This window comes from Sprattus sprattus (assembly GCF_963457725.1).
Source record: "Sprattus sprattus genome assembly, chromosome: 9".
Taxonomy (NCBI): domain Eukaryota; kingdom Metazoa; phylum Chordata; class Actinopteri; order Clupeiformes; family Clupeidae; genus Sprattus; species Sprattus sprattus.
In genome coordinates, this window is record NC_137928.1 from 9144175 (window position 1) to 9156674 (window position 12500).

The 12500-nt window shown below is 48.2% G+C and overlaps 1 protein-coding gene across 1 annotated transcript in view; it reads right to left on the minus strand.

The window, feature by feature from the left end:
* Nucleotides 1–12500, minus strand: part of robo2 (roundabout, axon guidance receptor, homolog 2) — a gene marked incomplete at both ends in the record, with an annotated part of 341250 nt that overhangs the window by 64719 nt on the left and 264031 nt on the right. Inside the window, 8 exon segments of the mRNA XM_080844592.1 lie at nucleotides 1–57; nucleotides 334–458; nucleotides 5164–5395; nucleotides 7927–8048; nucleotides 9625–9791; nucleotides 9900–10065; nucleotides 10186–10267; nucleotides 11692–11897. The exon segment at nucleotides 1–57 is cut by the window's left edge and continues 115 nt beyond it. Of these exon segments, the coding sequence (XP_080700718.1) occupies nucleotides 1–57; nucleotides 334–458; nucleotides 5164–5395; nucleotides 7927–8048; nucleotides 9625–9791; nucleotides 9900–10065; nucleotides 10186–10267; nucleotides 11692–11897 (1157 nt within the window).

Genomic DNA, 12500 nt, shown 5'->3' on the forward strand with positions numbered 1-12500 from the left:
GGCCGCGTCCACCGTCTTGTTCACGTGGAAACGCGTCTCGTTCCCCAAACACCAGATCTGAGAGAGATAGAGAAAAGGAGAGAGAGAGTGTGACAGAGAGAGAGAGAGAGAGAGAGACATAGAGGTTATAAAGCGAAAGAGTGAGGAGAAAAGACGAAGACAAAAAGAGCAGAAACATGTAGACAAACAAGGAGAGAACCAGACAGACAGAGGAGAGGAAGAGGAGAGGAAGAGGAGGGAGAGATAGAAACAAACGAGACACAGAGGGAGTGTTTCTGACAGGCAGTGTGACTGAGAGAACAGAGGGGGAGAGATCACTGGGAGAAGCCCTACTTTGTACTCCTGGATGATGCCGTTCTGATGGTCGGGGGGAGGGGGGTCCCAGGAGACACTGATGGAGGTGCTGTTCTGGTTCCCCACCGTCAGAACTGTCACCTGATGGGGGGGAGCACTGGGAGCTGAGGAAAGAGAGAAAGATGAGGAGAGAGAGAGAGAGAGAGAGATGGAAGAGCGAGAGAGGGAGAAAGAGAGAGAAATGAAGGGAGGGAGAGAGGCAAAGAGTTAACAGTAATCATATTCTGCTGTGCTTTAGTTTGCTTCAATGTCTCACTGTGAAAAATCACCAACTGTCATGCCAATAAGGTTTTTATTAAAAATGAAATTGAAAGAATTAGTCTTAATTCTTTCAATTTCAGCTGTAATAAAGTTCCACAAGTTTTATTAAAAAGTAAAGAAAAAATCAGAGGCAGAAAAGAGTAACCGTGAACAGCGAGAGAACCATCAATAGTCCCCAAGAGAGCCAATGAGGCAACTGAATCCTGTAATATTACAACCTTACAGTCCCATAGCTAGACAATGCCCTACTTACTTACACACACACACACACACACACACACACACACACACACACACACACACACACACACACACACACACACACACACACACACACACACACACACACACACACACACACACACACACACACACACACACACTCACACACACTCACACACACACACACACAGACGCACACAGACTTACACACACACACACACACACACACACACACACACACACACACACACACACACACACACACACACACACCCCACACATACACACACACACACACACCTACTTTGTGTATCACTCAGCACTGATAAAACACTGATAGCATGGCTACATACTGATAGCGCAGCTGGGTGACATTAAGAAAGGAGGGTGGTTGTCTTAAGCGGGGCGGCTTAGTGCCAATGCCAGCGCTGGGGCCTGCAGAAGTTCATTAGAAGCGGATTTAGCTGAAGACTGGGCAGGCCCCTGACACTGATACAGTGAGAATTTTCACTAGGGCTCAATACCCCCCTGGCTTCAGAGGCGAAGGGCTGTGTTCTTGGACCGGCTGCAAGCATTGATTTTTTTTAGGGAGAAACGGCGGGGCATGAATATCTCCTGTCCACTGACAGGTTCATTGCACGCAATGCATGCTGGGAGATGCTTACGTTGGCATGTACAAGGGATGGAAAAAAAAAAATGGGTCCAGGAGGAACTTGGATGGAGGGCTTCAGTGTCTTATAAAACACAATTACCATCACAGCGCATCGTCCATGCATGAGCAATGCACCGTCATTCAAATCCCCTGTTTGTGGGCAAGCTAGAAGCTCTAAGATGAGCCCATTCGTCTTAGTGGACAGAGGACAGCGGGTAGCTTCAGCTAAAGCTCACACTGAGGGCTGCTCTGAGGAAAATAAAATAAACAACAACACCACCACCAGGCACCACCGGCTGGAAAAATAACATTACAAAAATGTTTTCTCATTTCCTCTGCGGGCTGACTGGGGAGTCACAACACTGCCAAACGCTGACAAGTCAATTACCCCAACCCAAAACTGCCTCTCTTTCTCTGCCTTGCCTTCCATCCTTTCTCTCTCTCTCTCTCTCTCTCTCTCTTTCTTTCTCTCCCTCCACTCTCTCTCTCTCTCTCTATCTCTCTCTCTCTCTCTTTCTTCCTCTCTCTCTCTCTCTCTTTATCTGTATGTCTATTTTCTCTTCTCTTGGTCTCTTGGTCTCTCGCTCTCTTTCTCTCTACCCCTCGGTCTGTCTCATCTTGTCCACCTCTAAGGGCATTCATTCCTCTGGCAGGCCCAGTCTCAGGGGGCTCCCAGTGGACTCGGCAGGTCTGCCTCATCGGTGGAACAGTAAAGGGCCTCCACACTGCCACAGACACCTGCGGCATATTAAAACCCAAACAGGAAGTGAGCGCCACGGCTCCATCACCGCCCGGTGAGGCAGGGAGTGCCCACCCCCCCCCTCCCCGCCCCGCCCCGCCCCGCTGATGGTGGTGACGGAGTGCCCGTCAGTGCTGCTGGCATTTCACCCAGATGCTGTTAGCGGTGACGTGTGGCTGGTTGTATTTCTCGTGAAACACTCACTGAGTCATTAGCAGTGTGAGGCACACCTGAAGGGAGTGTGTCAAACTCTTTAGCCTTTCTTTAACAAAACACTCATTAAGGATTTCAGAACAAATCACCTTCACCAGCCTATAGCACCAGAACACTTTCAGGCATTGTTTTCTTTACACCACTCTCTCTCTCTCTAACACGTGCTTTGGCCATCTCTTTCTGTGCATCTACATCCCAATAACAGGGCAACCAAAATACACAGAGGGCTCTGCTGATGACCAACTGGCCATCTACTATCTCCTATGTACAGACACCTCTCGACCCCTCTGGCTGCCTGGCCCCTACCCTCAGCCTTATGGATGGATGGAAGCCTGTGAGGACCTGTGAGGACCTGTGAGCCTGTGGGCATTTACAGTTACATTTAGTCATTTAGCAGACGCTTTTATCCAAAGCGAATTACAAGGATGTATACACATTTTACATTAACACTAATGGCACACTGCACATCAGGAGCAATTGGGGGTTCAGTGTCTTGCTCAAGGACGCTTCGACAAGGAATCGAAACTAGCAACGTTCTGATTACTAAACGACTTCTCTACCTCCTGTACCACTGTCGCCCCTAGCATGGCAGCAATCTGTCAGCAGGGCTCATCTCACTGGAATGCTGAGTCCCAGAGCCTCCACCAGTCCTCTGACTTAAGCCTCGTTCACAGATGGACAGAAGTGCGAGACGGAGAGGAGAGGGGAGGAGACTGAGAAAGAGAGAGAGATGGTGAGAGGAGGAAACCAAACAGAGGGTGAGAGATGGGGACAGATGGAGAGAGAAATACTCAGAATAAAGGGGACGACTTTAGAGGGAGGGAGAGAGAGAGAGGGGGAGAGAGAGAGAGGGAGAGGGAGAGAGAGAGAGGGAGTGAAGGGAGTGAGAGAGAGAGAGAGAGAGTGTGTGAGAGAGAGAGAGTGAGAGAGAGAGAGAGAGAGAGTGGAGGGAGTGAGAGAGAGAGAGAGGGAGAGAGAGATAGAGAGTGATAGAGAGAGTGAGAGAGAGAGAGAGAGAGAGTGGCGGGAGAGAGAGTGGAGGGAGAGCTCCGTTGTGAAACACTTGAGTGGACTGTCTCTGGGGCAACTTCCACTGTGTTAATGGACGACAGAGGAGGGGCTGGGTCTGTAATCACTTCCGTTCCAGCACAATGCCCAATTAATCTCCCCCTGCTGGCGGCCCCTGGAGGAGGCCCTGGCTGAGATGGAGACGGAGAGAGAGAAAGAGACAGAGAGGGACGGAGGTGAAGAGAGAATGACAGCAGCTAGAGAGGCAGGGAGATGGAACAGTGGCCAATGAGAAAGGAAGACAGAAAATGAGAGAAAAGCAACAAAAAAAAACATACGGGAAGGACGGAAGGAGGGAAAGAAAGAAAGAAAGGAAGAAAGAAAGGAAGAAAGAAAGGAAGAGTAGGGGAAGAGAGAAAATGAGAGAAAACCAAAAAAAAACAAAGACGGGAAGGACGGAAGGGGGGAAAGAAAGAAAGAAAGAAAGAAAGAAAGAAAGAGAGAAAGGAAGAGTAGGGGGAGGGCAGGTGTGTCTGGGTCTTATTCTTAGCCATGGCAGTAACAGGACCAGCGGCAGCTGCAGACTCTCACAGGAGATAGGCCTCTGCAGTGAGGCCAGGCCAGAGGAAATGAATGGGGCTGTCAGGGGAACAGCACTTACACAGGCACCTCTGTGCCCCTCTTCTGGATTGGAGATTTGCACAGGAGGGCTGGGAAGGAGCTGTGAGGGAATGTGGTGTTCCTACATGCAAGACACATTTCACTGCTCTCTACAGTACACGCACGAAGGGACTTTCCTGATTAAACTGCTGGGAAGCTGGGATTTGTCTGGAACTGTCTGGGTGATGTGTATGTGGTAGATTACTGAAGCTGTATGTGGGTGATGTGTATGTGGTAGATTACTGAAGCTGTATGTGGGTGATGTGTATGTGGTAGATTACTGAAAGTGTATGTGGGTGATGTGTATGTGGTAGATTACTGAAGCTGTATGGGGGTGATGTGTATGTGGTAGATTACTGAAGCTGTATGTGGGTGATGTGTATGTGGTAGATTACTGAAGCTGTATGTGGGTGATGTGTATGTGGTAGATTACTGAAGCTGTATGTGGGTGATGTGTATGGGGTAGATTACTGAAGCTGTATGTGGGTGATGTGTATGTGGTAGATTACTGAAATGTAAGGCAGTGCAGTAATACTGAGTGTCACATGGCACTGCAGTGCATCTTTGAGTAGAACTCCCAGACCAAAAAAATGACTAACTGGCTGGAGGCTAGTTGGGTCAGTGCGTGTGTGTGTGTGTGTGTGCCACTCTGTCACAGGCTGTTTGACTCTACTATGGGTGACAGTGGAAGTGGAGCAGTCTCTTCCTGCTCGGGCCCTGAAGGTGGGGACTCAGAGATGGCTACCGACACAATGACACAAATCACTAAAAAAGAGGCTGGCATCAGGAAACAAAAAGGTCAGCACATTTCGCCCCCTGAAACCAACAACAACAACGAAACAGCATCCTCACTGAGCCATCGCCTATGATAAAGCATCAGCAGCAATGGTCCTGACAATATTTTGAATATTACAACGCTGGAGGGTTAGATATATCACAGTAGGTTGACACTGACACAAAACAAAACAAAATGTGAAAGCAAACCAAAAAGTCAGCCCATAAAAATAGCTCAGCAACAGTAGCAGAAAAGACTCCGCTTCCCATGATGCCTTACCTTCTTCTGTGGTGCGTGCCGTCCTGGACTCGCTGTCCATGCCTTGGAACTCGTTGAAGTAGGGCCTGACTTTGATCTCGTAGACGATGCCCTTCTTGAGCTGGGCCAGCACCATGCTCCGCTCGGAGGGCACCTTCACGTCCTGACTCTGCCAAGGCCCCGGCGAGGGCAGCCCTGACGTCTGCCTGTATAGAACTCGGTAGCCCTGGATGAACTGCGACTGGCGGTCCACCTGCAAAAAAAAAAAGACACAGAAGAGTTTGAATGAGTTTTTACAAGAAATGTACAGCCCAACTCCGAACTTACTTTCGGGGTATTCAGTTGTCATATCACTTGGCAAACGTGGTTTCTTCTCATTGGCTGAGGGGGCTCAGAAACGCCCTCTCCCATTGGACGGTTGCTTAATTCCTCTGCAGTGCATTAACAGCAGCGCTGTGCAGATGCATCTCTCCTCCTGAGTGTTGCTCTGTGGCCTCTCAGAGACCTGCTGCTGGTTTAACAGCCTCTCCATCACCTGTGTGTGTGTGTGTGTGTGTGTGTGTGTGTGTGTGTGTGTCTGTGTGTGTGTGTGTGTGTGTGTGTGTGTGTGTGTGTGTGTGTCTGGAGGCCGCTGCTGCTTTAACAGCCTCTCCATCACCTGTGCTGACATGCCTAGAGCAATTAGCAGCGGTGAGCGCCGTGCAGCATTACACCCACTCTCCTTTCACTGCTCGCACTCTGGCCATAAAAACACCCTCAGCCAGGAGAAACACATCCATATGCATGTGTGTGTGTGTGTGTGTGTGTGTGTCCCTGGAGGACGGTAAATGGCGGCAGACACCGGCTACACTCACGACCCAAACACTGAAATCCCCGGTGAGCAACTCCCTTGAAGTGCGTTAAGGTAGAGGTGATCGTAAAAATTCCCATACATACAACACACACACACACACACACCTACACACACACTGACACACACACACAAAAACATGTATACACACAAAAACATGCATACACTCACATTACACTCAACTCCTTGATGACTCACAAATAGCACTGAGAACACCGGCAAAACCTTTGGCCAGGCCGGTTCGCCATCCGAGCACGAAAAGCTGAATTTACGAAAGGAGAAGGAGGGAGTGGAGGCAGCATAACTCTGCCTAATGGCTTGTTAACGGTGGGAGAGACGAGGAGAGGCGAGCTGGGGAGTTTTGGAGTGTGGGGGTATTAAGCAGCTGTTTCTCGCAGTCGTGCCTGCCCAGAGTAAATCAGAGCGATGGCCTCTCCTCATCCCTGTTTAACTTTCATTAGCACAGCCATGGAGGGCACGGTAAAAAAAAAAAACCTTCCCAGCACTCCCCTCTTTCACTGCTGTCGGATTAGGAGCCTGGCTTTTTTCGGTGTCGATTGAAGCAGAAACTATAAATACAGAGCGATGCCAAAAGTCTATTGTTCCTCTGCGACAAAAGCCCCATTATGACTGCCTGTGTGGACCGACTGTAACTCTCCGGCATCTGATAATGTTGGCCATTTACAGCAAAGACAGGAGACTGTCCACACTTAATAGGCTCACTAAACACCACAGGGATGGGTTTTCTCTCTCTCTCTCTCTTTCTCTGTCTCTCTCTCTCTCTCTCTCTCTCTGTCTATGGTTCATGGATTTTCTGGGTGCTGGGCTGGACTAAGGAAAAAACGCTGCAATCTTTTGTTGAGAGAGGCGCTGACTGGCACTGAGCGTGAATGAATAAAACAGTGTTGCCGTGGCACCTGTCCATCCGTATGGTGAGACAGACAGACAGCTTTTCAGGGCGTGAGCATGTGAAGTGTGCTCGAGTGTGTGAGTGTGCATTTCTGTATGTGGGCTTGTATTTGTGTGTGTGTTAGAAAGAGAGCGAGAGAGAGAGAGAGAGAGAGAGAGAGAGAGAGAGAGAGAGAGAGAGAGAGTGAGAGAGAGAGAGAGAGCAAGAGAGACTTTGTGTTTGTCAAGAGGAGGGGGAGAGTGTCACAATCGGCATGATTAAAAAGCATCCTCAAGATGGGGAATGAAAAATCATGCCAAGTGTTGGTTTATGTGTGTTTGTGTGTGTGTGTGTGTGTGTGTGTGTGTGAGTGTGTGTTAGGGGGAGGGAAGTTGACTCTGATAAAACTGGGTGGGTGTAGAGCTTAACCAACACCCAATTAATTACAATCTATGCATTTGTCTGTTGGGCATTTATCTTCATTTTAATTTCAGCTGAGTTTGATAGGAGCCTGAGAGAAGCACCATATGTCTGCATGCTATTTTGATGCATGATGCTGCTGACGGACAGACAAGTCGGCGGCGAGGCGGTGCGGTGGCCATGATGTTTGATGCTCCTCCGTTACGAGTCAGCAAAAGCAATAAATCAAAGAGCCTCCACTGCTGTTCTTTCAGATGGAACATTAAATACAAGAGAATGGACACGTTTAAACAACTAACTTCAAAATGGAGGTTTTAGCCTTTGTTTTGTCGGTTTCCTTGATTCAATTATTGAAGGGAACAAAAGGAGTTTAAAAAGAAGTATGGCTCAACATGAATGTTAACAGAAGGCAGTGTGATCTTGGATTTCCTGTGGTTCACAGCGTAAGGGAAAAAACCCAGGAGCAGCATCGTATTATGTTATTCGTCAGTGGTTTTTGAATGGCAGAGGACTGGACCAATAATGGTGTGACACACACACTCACACGCATACCCAACACACACTTACACACACACCAACACAAACACACACGCACGCACACACACACACACACACACACACTTACCGTCCATGTGACTTGTATGGTGGTGGGGCTGAGGACCACAGGGTTGTGAAGGCGCACCATGACCTCGCCCAGCTCCTTCTGCACGTGCCGATGATCTACGCCCTGTGCTGGGGGACTGATGTCTGAGGAGGAGGAGGAGGGTGTGGAGAAAGGTAGAAGAGGAGAGAGAGAGAGAGAGAGAGAGAGAGAGAGATGATGTCAAAATCAAACCAGATATTGGTGTATTCTAAGCACTGATCTATCGCACAAGTCTTTTTCTTTTTAAATCAAGTGACACCAAGATAATTCAAGATGTTTAAAGTGGATTTCAATGATGTTTGAATAGCTTGGTGAAAGTGCTTTCAACCGAAATCCTGACAAGGGGGCAGGACTTTGAATTCTCCTGTTTAGTGAGTCCATACACTTCATCCCCACTGGAATCCAACATCAAACGCTGAGTGTTTCCATAACAGTAAAGCAACCAAAGTCGACTAAGGCGATGGATAGGAGTTAAGTAAAACACACGTCGAACCGAAGCCTTTTTAGTTCAGTGACTTAACTGCCTGAGCTAAAGCCAGGGGGGGACGAGCACATCCATATCAATCCGCGTGGGAAGAATTATCAGTGGCTGTGAGCGATAGAAGCTATTTTCCTCGCCCCCCAAATTCCCCACCCCCTTAAAGTTCCTGTGTTCACTTGCCAGGCACAGGAGGGGACGAGTAACAAGATAAACCAGCCTTAGCATTCAGCGAGGAAATCTGATGGTGAGCTCTCGAGGGGATTCGCCAAAGGGGAAAAAAGCCATTTGGAGCGAACCACTGTGGAAAAAAAATGATATAGACCGTGCCATGAATCACTGCCTGAGCTTAGGCAGCGGGGAATGAGGGAAAATGCATTTGTGAAGACGCTGAAAAAGCCATCCGTCTCTTCACCACTGCCGCCACTGTCAATAAGCATCTCCGCATGTCGGCGCCCCCCATCCACAGTAGAACGGAGGACACAGAGGTGATTAGAATGGACTCCATCACCGGGCAGGTCTTGGCATCTTAGCCTGGGATTTGATGTGGTGGTGGAGGAAGTGGGGGGGGGGGGGGGTTGGCGGAAGCCAAAGGTTGCAAGAAGGGCATTGGAAGGTACCAGGTTCATTACGCAAACCTAATAACCAGGCCTGGGTTCCAAGCTGAGGGGCGCTTTAATCGAATCCTGTCAGGGTTCTGAGGCCCCGTTCCTGTTCCCCCAGTTATGCTCATTAACATAGCAGGGATGGCACTAACTTAGTTATGACTTCCAAAAGTAGCCGCCATGATTGCTTGACATGATTCCACGTCAGGTGATCTTAATGAGAGTGGCCATGGCAGTAAGGAGCTGGCTCCTATCTGATGGAGATGAGGCTATGCGGAGAGACTGTGATCTGATTTGTGTCCACTGGTCAGCTATGTAATGTAGCACAGAATGGGCAGGCATAAAAAACAGTGATAAAAGTTTTACAGTGAGACATAAAAATCAGATCATTGATTTAATGGCTATTGAAGTTTTGGAAACAAATCAATTAAAACTTGAGGTGCTAATTATATTGCAGCTCTTTTTTTTTGGTTTATCTTCATCTACGTTGACCAAACAGTACATCTCCATGTATCGCTCTATACCAACAAACAACAACAAAATGGTCATATTGTAACACATTGGTGTGGCATTTTTTGGGAAAAAATGGTGGCATACCTTGAGTGCGTACAGGTTCTGACATGGGACTGGGGTCACTCAGGCCATAGATGTTGACAGCGCGCACCATGAATAGATAGATGGTGTTGGGCCGCAGGCTTTTGACCGTGAATTGGGTCGTCTTCACGTGGTCTGCCACGGTCTGCCAGCTGTTGCTCACCGATTGGCTAAACATTACGGAACACAAGTTCAGAGGCTCAATCGTTTGGGCACAAGAACATTATTGATCTATGATCGACCACTACAGACAGTAAAAGTTTACTTGGTAGACAAACCTGAAGGCCTCGATGACGTAGGAGGAGATTGGTGACCCCCCAGCCAGACCCGGTTGCCAGGAGAGGGACACGCTGTTCTTGGTGACGTCGGTGACCTGGGGTTTGGAGGCCGGGCCGGGGAGTTCGTTGTCATCCTGGTTCTTGATCACCAACAACCCTCCACCCTCTGTAAGACCAGAGCATAGAAGAGCAATGTAATATCATAACATTACAGGCTGCCTACAGTTTGCCAACCCTTTGGTCTCTTTTGAAAGCATTGTTTCACTCTATGACTCATGATACGCACCTTTCACTTCAAGGAAAGCACTCCAAGATGTCTCCCCACTGGAGCTGGCGGCCACACAGGTGTAGATGCCAGAATCAGACAGCTAGGAAAACACAGACAGAAACAACTCATACGTCATGAAAGGTATGATGATGTAATGATAAGGGTATTATAAGCAATAATACTCATACTCATACTTGTAAATTAAATACAATTTATTTAAGGAGTATTCAGATAAACCAGACAAATTATGCCTACAACTTTGCTTTTTCCCTGTTCACGGTTAGCTAACCATAACCAAAAACCATTAATTCTGTCTTGCCTCACACCTGTTTCTGAAGAAGTGGGTTAGGGGCATACATCACAGCAGAAGTCAGTGTTTAACGGAGGAATTTCAAATAAATAAATAAGGAACGATAATTCAATTTTGTATAAAAAAATGGGTTCTCGTTAATCATAATGTAAAAGCAATGGAAAAAGCGAAAGTTAAAAAAAATAAGAAGTATTGTATGAAAACACATTTCTATTAAGAGACAACACAAAAGGACGGAAGTGGGGTCAAGTTCTGAGTCAGTTCTGGGTGGGCGTGGAGCAGCTTCCAAGGCAACCAACTGACCAATCAAACCGCAACAATAAACTGCCGCACTAACTCATTTAGGGATGGGCCTCTGGGTCCCTTCTGGACTGATGACAGTTGGCCTGTCTCTCCCTCCCATCCCCCCCCTCCCTCCTTCTGGAACTTTCCCTCTGCTGTTTGTTGCCTTTCAGCGCCTAGGCCCCAGCTCACATTTATTAAATAAAATGTCACTGGTCGGCAGCTTTGTCACGTATAATGGATATTCTACTGAGGGGAGCAGTGGAGGAGCGGCTGTGGGGATTTTAAATTCAATATCCCTTGATTGTGTGTGTGTGTGTGTGTGTGTGTGTGTGTGTGTGTGTGTGTGTGTGTGTGTGTGTGTGTGTGTGTGTGTGTGTCTGTATGTGTGTCTGTGTGTGTGTGTGTGTGCTGGAGCCAGTCCAGGGTTTTCCAGCTGAGTCCTGTCAGACATGTTGTGTCACTAAGTGATGGTATCACACAATTTACGGAAATCAATATTTCCCATTCATCTCTTTAATGCGTTATGATTCCACGTGTCTTTCCACGTTAGGTCTAACCGATCTCTGATTGAATTCTCTTTAGAGTATATATCACACTTAGGCTGGCCGCCTGACACTCAGGAACAAACACACACAAGTACACACACACACACACACACACACACACACACACACACACACACACACACACACACACACAAGTACACACAAACAAAACACACACTTATACAGTCAAACAGAGACATGTCTATGACCATGAAAGAAGGTTGTTTGGAAAAAAACAAACATCCAAAGGCTATAAAAATGAAGGGTATGAACAAACAAAAAGTAAGGAATAGAGAAAGATAGAAAGAGAGAAAGAAAGAAAGAAAGAAAGAAAGAAATAAAGAAAGAAAGAGAATGGAGGGTTGGTTTGTGTGCTTGTCTTACTCGGGTGTTCTTGATCTGCAGGCTGCCCAGCTCCTGGAGGGACATGCGCGAGTCCTTGCCCAGCAGACTGACCCCATCCTTCAGCCAGCTGATGTTGGGGATGGGGTCTCCCGACGCCTGACACTTCAGCAGAGCCATGCTGTCCACGCCCAGCGTCTGATTGGCCGGCCCCTGGCGGATGATGGGCGGTGGGCGGTCTGTCAGAACTGTCACGAGAGAAGAGCAAGACAAATGGAGTTAGCAAAGCGTGACAAGATATAACTAGTGTAGAGCGTCTGCTGATAGATACTGTAAAATCCTGCAATGTGTAAAGTATTACAAAATACAATACAGCCCAGGCCTACAGATCAGGGAGCTGAATTTGCTAGGTATGGGGGGGGGGGGGGGGGGGGGTTGCTGTAATTGCTTTCACTAAATACACCATTTCATCTTTTTTTTTCCTGCTTTCTGCCAGTCTTGTGACCACACCACAGCTGAATGACTACCCTGAGCTTTCTGGGAAACGGGATGAGAATAGCTGAGCGTTGCTTTTCCAGCCCACTGATGTGGCCCAGGCCCCGGCTCTCAGCAGTTTTCCCGTTACCGCCTGGCTTCCTGCGCACTTCCCCTCTCCGAGGCCGCCGATTGGCCGCCTCGTCTGCGGGGCGCCGTGAGACGCCTTCCCTCATTGGCGGAGAGCAGAGATGACATAAACTCTTCATGATGTCGAGCCCGCGAGTGTGGTCAGGGGTGCCAGCCTAACCACAGCCCACACCTGAGCAGTCCGAATGCCAAGCACAGATGTACAGCTGCAGCCAGAGTGCATTGTG